The sequence below is a fragment of the Meles meles genome, chromosome 13, assembly GCF_922984935.1.
Source record: "Meles meles chromosome 13, mMelMel3.1 paternal haplotype, whole genome shotgun sequence".
Lineage (NCBI taxonomy): Eukaryota > Metazoa > Chordata > Mammalia > Carnivora > Mustelidae > Meles > Meles meles.
In genome coordinates, this window is record NC_060078.1 from 34,274,868 (window position 1) to 34,281,153 (window position 6,286).

A 6,286-nucleotide genomic window follows, 5' to 3' on the forward strand; every position below is an offset into this window, starting at 1 on the left:
CCAAGGTAAAGAAACAGATACGGTCCCAACCCTTTACCTCCCCAGTCCTCAGGAAGAGGAAAGCTTTTGCTTACACTTAGCCTCTACAGAAACTTCTTCACATGGCATATACAGATTAAATAAATAAACACAGCAAGTGCTATAACAGATTTCAAAATACTGTTTCTGGTAGCACCTCTTAGTAAGGCCAAGTATCCACAGTAGTACAGCAACTGGACTCCAGATAAATGGTCCAAATACAGAGGTTCCTTATGATGCTAACTGTTCCAAAGATAAACCCTAAGCTACGGAAGAAGAAAGGACCATTTGCCCTTCAACTATAGCAATATGGGGAAACGCTTTGGATGTAAGCAAGAGAGCAGGATATAAAATGTTATGCTCCACGAGGTGAAAATCTATATGCATATGAATAAAGATAAGAAGGGAATCTGAAGATTTAAAAATAAAAAAAGACATAAGGGCTCAGGCTCCTTGGGGGGATGCTCTTAAATCTTAAAATAACGACTTATCATTGCCATCACCTGGCCCACTAGCTCCTGCATCCAAGCCTATTTTAAATGCCTCCTTCAGCCTAGTGGAGAGCTAAGCTTGGAACCGCGGGCTCCCTTAAGAGGCCCAGCTCCACACCTATCACTGTTCCAAGCAGAGGGAGTGACGTTATATGACTTTCAGTGACTTTACATAGACAGGCCTGCAGACAGAAATGGTGCTCGATGCCCAGCCACATGAACTCCCTACCTTATAACACAGCTACAAACGTGGGCCTCTGAGGCCACATCGACAAGAAACAACGGAGCCAAAGAAGGATTCCCACCCAGATCCAAACTCCCCGGTAAAACCTGGTGATGTCTCCCCATGCCTCCTGAGCACTTTGCCACGGATGCCAAGGAGATGCAGCTTGATACCCTTTTCTTTCCTTTCGATTCGCAGCACAGAAAATCACAAACAAGAAAGAAAAAAGGCAGAAAGACTCAGCAAACAGAACAAGCCCCTTCAGACCCCCAAGGATGACTGGTGGGACCACCATGTTCCCAGACACAGAAATCCAACACCTGCGGAGCCCTAGACAGACAGACAACGAAGAGTGAAACCCAGCCCCAGCTGCTGCACCTTTATAAAATATACAGCGTAAACTGAGAGGCTGCAGGGAAGCCATGGGCCTTCACTCCCTAACCCCGTGGGCAGCCTAGTGGGCACCCTGGCCCAACTCTCCAGGAGCTCACATCCCCTGGGCCCACACCTACAGCACAGCCCCCGGCTTGGTCCCTCCATCTCCAAGACAACACCCTCCCACTCTCCTACCTCCAAACTGTACTGGCACTGACAGATTCCTGACCTGTCTTGTTGGCATCTGTGCCCGTCAGCCAGGACCAGGCCTCTGTCCCTAGGTTAACCTGGTACGCAAGCCACACGACAGAGCCCCAGTTTTGGCATAAGCATCTTGAGAGAGGGGGAGTTGATGTCTGAAGCATATGATCTTATACAAGAATCTTTTCCTTGAGGGACCAAAAAAAAAAAAAATCAAAGAGAAATCAAACCTCATCCAGTTTGGGCAGGGAAAGAAAGCTGTCAGTTGGAAAAGACAAGACAAGGTTGAAAGGAGGTGAGGAAGGGAATAGGACAGGATGACACAGGTCAGGGAAGCTCAGGTGGGTAGGGAAGGAGGACAGAATGAGAACCGAGGGCAGGCAGCTCCACAAAGTCACCACGACAGTGAGCCTCGCAATCCAGAGTGCGGCTCCCGGTGTTTCTCCCTCCCGCACCCCTGGGTCAGGGGACACTGGTGAAATGAGGAACACGAAGCACTGTGTCATTAACTGCAGACACCAGACACCAGCCCCACTTCTGCTGCACCAGGGCTCGGCTGTGTAGGCACAGGGAGGCGTCCACTCTTGAGCTGCCGTCCCCGCCTGCGCCCTACACCCTTGGCCACAGGATGTCTGCCAAGGAGCCCAGCCCACTGTGTCATCCCCCTACCCCGGGAGAGGAGGGCATCTGACTGCCCACACATCTCTATGGCAACCGTCGCCTCCGACTCAAGGTACCCAGAGAGAAAGCAAACAAACAAATAAGTCAACTTTATAGCCAGTGTAGAGGAACAGCAAGAGATGGAGGCTGGGAGGGGGACGGCAAGACAAGCCCTGTTTGTGGGGAATGAAGAGAAGCCCTCTCAGCCAGGAGGCAGACGCAGCCTTGCTAAACAGGTCCCAGAACAACTGGACATATGACAGGAGCCCACTGTCATCTCCGAGGAATTTAATAGCTTCTCTGATGCTTAGGGACGTCAACTACATCTCTTACCCCGGAGTCGCCTGGGTCACTATAAGCCACAGCCCTCACCTTCCCCAGGGCATCGGTCCTGGCTCCTAATATATGTATGGCATCCTGTTGCCCCATACTAACTCCTTTCTCTGTGTCTAAAAACCTTTGTCCCCTGCTGCACCCCGCAGCTCTTAATGACAACCCGTCCACATACCTCTGTACTCCCCAGACCTTTTCACACACACACTGCTGGGTCTATACCTATCAGATGAGGCGAGTCTGGCAAGCACCCAATAGAAGGTTCAAGGAGTGTAGGTGCGAGGTGTGAAAGACAGGGCCTCACCCTCTTGGCCTCAGGTACCTGGGAGGATCTCCCAAATCAGCGCCAATGCCTGGGCCTTCACAATCCTTGGACCTGGAGGCAATGCTGCTCCCACCCCGACCAGGCCACTGAGATTTCCAGACCATGAAGCATCACCCTCCACCCAGGACAGGCTGCATCTGCTGTTGCACCACCAACTTTGTAATTTGATCAAAAAAGCAATCAAGTTCATCTGGCAGGATTTGTTCCCGAGAAGCCCTCGCCAGTAGCAGCCTCCCCTGATGTTTACAGATTGCCTTCCCTTGGGAGTCTGTTCTGCCGCCTGGTGGGCAGGGGGAGGCTGGATTTGTCAGAGCTGTTCACTTACTGCATTTCCAACCTAAGTCACCCCTGGGGCACGGGGACAAGAACAGGTCTGGAGGGGCTGCCTACTGCCCCCAACACAGAGACTCCAAATTAAAGGCTCTCCATTCCATGCTACCACCATTCCCCGTATCTCTGCCTCCCTTAAAAACCAAACTCCCTGGAGCCTTCAGGTACCATTCCTCCCTGTGGCTACCTACATGTCTTACATCTTTTTCATTCATTTCTACCTGAGCACCTCTGGTTCCCCATGTCACTCCGTGTCTGGTTTCCAAGTCAACCAACCCTGAAATTCCACTTCTTCTGCAGGTGCTAAAATACACAACTCCCAATTCCTGGAGCATCTTCAGAAGCTACAGCCCTTGGAGGTAGCCTACGGAGACCAAGATGGGGGAACACTCACCCCGGGCAGACAACTTCTTGGTATTGATGATTTTCGCTGCATACTCTTGCGTGGAGGTTTTCTTCACACACCTGCGGACCACAGAGAAAGCACCCCTGGAGGGAGAAGGGGGAAAGAACTGGGACACGGAGCAGAGCAGAGTGACGCAGGCACACTTCAGGTCTGAGAACAGCGATGCTCCCACCACCAGCCCCTTGGTCAAAATCATACACACCAGCGTTGTGACCATCACCCTTTAATGTGGGGCAGAAGGATGTGGCCACTGCATGACACTGAACGGATGTGGGTGGAGGACCACCCCATCCCACCCCCAGGTCTAGCTGCTGGACAAAGCAACAGCCCCAACCTCGGGCTGTACATCAGGAGCTGGTGGGCAGTGTTTAAAACACACACCTGCTGCATCTCAGGGACAGCCCTGCAGTCCCGGCCAAGAGAACCAGGAGAAGGGACAGAGACCCTGCTCTTCTCTCAGCAGGAATAGTTGAGGGTAGAGGAAGGAGAGATTAGGAAGAGGGTATGATTCCAAGAGGGAAATCTCCCTCAGTCACGGGGGTAGGTGAGGAAAGTGAGGCTCAAACCCCCACCCCCCAGGACCGGCTTCATCCCACTGCATCCCTGGCTCAACTGACAGCAGGGAAACAGAGGATCCAGTTGTGGGTCTCAGACATCAATAGCTCCCCTACCCCATGATTTTCCCCACTACTTTCCCCCCAAATAGGAGCTAGCACTCTCCAGCTCTGGAAACGTCTGGGGGGTGGGCAGGGCGGGGGCTGCAGTGGCCGGGCTCGGCGCCGCGGGTGGGGGGGGGGGGCCGGGTCTGCTGCGGCGGCCAGCTCAGTGCAGAGGGGAGGGGGATACTGCGGCTGCGGCGTGCGGCTCCCGGGACCACTGCAGGGATCGGGGGAGGGGACAAGGGGGTGCTGCAGCACTGCCCAGCAGCCGGGCTGGGATCCTGGAAGCATCACTAGCGGGGGGCGGGGCCGGACACCCAACATCCCCCCACACTCGGGCACCGCAGCGGGGTTGGAGCTGCAGGGCCGGGGAAGGTCTAGAGTGCCAGGCGCATGGGACATGGGACAGGGTGCTGAGTGAGCTCCCGAGCAGGGTGAGGAGGGGGCGCGGCGAGCAGGCGGGGTCAGAATGGGGGGCGCCTGAAGGGTGAGGGAGGGGCGGGGCTGGAGGGCGCCCAGGAGCGGTCCGGGGGCTGCAGTCCCCGCGGCAGCGCGGTGTGCAGCAGCCCGGGCAGCTGCTGCAGGGCGCGGAGGGGGCTGCGGGGCAGGGAGCTTGGGGCGAGGGGGCCCGGGAGGCAGCGGGCGGGAAAGGCTGGGGGTGGGGCGGGCCGAGGGGGCGCTGCAGCGGCCGGTGCAGGGCCGGGGGGCGGGGCGAGGAGCCGCATAGCGCCCGGGCGGCGGGGACAGGGTAGGGGGCCGCGGCGGGCGGCGGGCGGGCCGTACTTGCCGAGCTCCTCGAAGAGCTGATAGTCGTCGGTGAAGCGGGTGCAGGTGGCTGTGGTGGCCATGCTGGCGGGCGGGCGGACGCGGCGGTGCAGCCCGCGCCGACGTCGGTGCACAGTCACCGCCGCCCGGCCGAGGGAGCAAGAGGAGGAGACGGGGCTGAGCCCGGCAGCACCGCGAGACTTTACCGGGGAGAGCGAGGGAGGGAGGGACACCCCCGCGCCCGCCCGCCTGCCCCGCCCCCAGCCCCGCCGGCCCCCCGCCCGGCCCCCGGACCGCCCCCGGGGAGGGGCCTCCTGCCGCCGGCTCCGCCCCGCCCCGGGAGCCGCCCGGGCTGGGCGGTGCGCGTAGGGGAGCGGGGAGGGAGAGGAGTGGTCCCAGCCCGGGCCACCCGAAGGGAGCTGAAACCCTCACGACCTGTGGGGTTTGTCCCAGGGCAGACCCTGCAAAGGGCGGGGATGTATGTGCTATGTGTGTGTGTTGGGAGTGTGTAGGGGTCTGGACCACCGAGTTTTCTAGCCGTCTTTGGACCCCAGCCCGGCTCACAGGATGTGGCGAGAGGGCCAAGGTCAAAAAGTCCGCTGTCAGACTGCACACGCCGGAGGCGCCCCCAGCCTGTGCAGAGCCAGCTCCCTCAACAGCCTTCCCTCTGGAAGCGGACAGTCTAGACTTGTGTAAGCATCAGGGCCATTATTAGATAAAACCCTTCAGGCACGGTTTGTTCAGGGAGACCAGGCCAGGGCCAACGATGCAGGTGGAGCTCTGCCTTCCCACACTCCAACCTTGGCGATGAGAGAGTGTTCTCTCTCAGGCCAGTAACCAAAGGGATGAGGTGGGAACGATCAGAAAGGTTTTGTGCGGTTGTGGACTAGAAGAACAAGTGGAAGGAAAGAGGGGGAAAAATCCTCATTTTCTCGTAGAGCACCCTGTATTTTTATTTTATAGCACTCATCACATTTTGTAATGATATATTTAATATACTGCTATGAGAATTAGTAGAGCTAGAATGTGGTTGTCTGAAGAGTGAATTCTGATGTCAGACTGCCTGCTTGGATTTCTGGGCAACTCATTGACCAAGCTGTGTGATGTTGGGCAAGTCACTTAACCTTTCTGTGCTTCAATACTTTATCTGAAAACTGAGAAGAAGAATAATATCTACCTCACAGTGTTGTGAGTATTAAATGCGCTAAATCACATAAAGCACTTTGAATAGCTCCTGGCACCTAATTAGAACAGAGGAAGCTATTATTATTTGTTTAATATTTGCCTTCCCACTAAATTGTAGGCTCCAACAGGGCAGGGCCTCTGCCTTCTCTGTTGCCCATTGTATACGTAGCCCCAGTCCCTCAGTAAACATTTGTGGAATGAAGGGACTATTTGGGGCCATGGCAGGGGGAGTTACCATCCTTTCCTCTGTTGCCACTGTCAGAGGACAGTAGGACTGAGGCACATAACTGTCTCTGTGGAGGAGAAACAAGCTGG

General features: G+C 56.1%; 1 protein-coding gene across 33 annotated transcripts in view; it reads right to left on the reverse strand.

The window, feature by feature from the left end:
• Positions 1-4,999, reverse strand: part of CAMK2G (calcium/calmodulin dependent protein kinase II gamma) — a 53,631-nt gene extending 48,632 nt beyond the window's left edge. For 9 of the 33 annotated variants that reach the window (XM_046026466.1, XM_046026483.1, XM_046026471.1 and 6 more), the window contains exons 1-2: positions 4,805-4,999; positions 3,351-3,445 (exon numbers count right to left, since the gene is read on the reverse strand). In XM_046026466.1, the coding sequence (XP_045882422.1) occupies positions 3,351-3,445; positions 4,805-4,869 (160 nt within the window). In that variant the 5' untranslated portion in view covers positions 4,870-4,999. The remainder of the gene's footprint in view (positions 1-3,350; positions 3,446-4,804) is intronic. The other 24 variants (XM_046026497.1, XM_046026496.1, XM_046026480.1 and 21 more) reach the window with 5 other exon arrangements.
• Between the last annotated feature and the right edge of the window lie 1,287 nt (positions 5,000-6,286).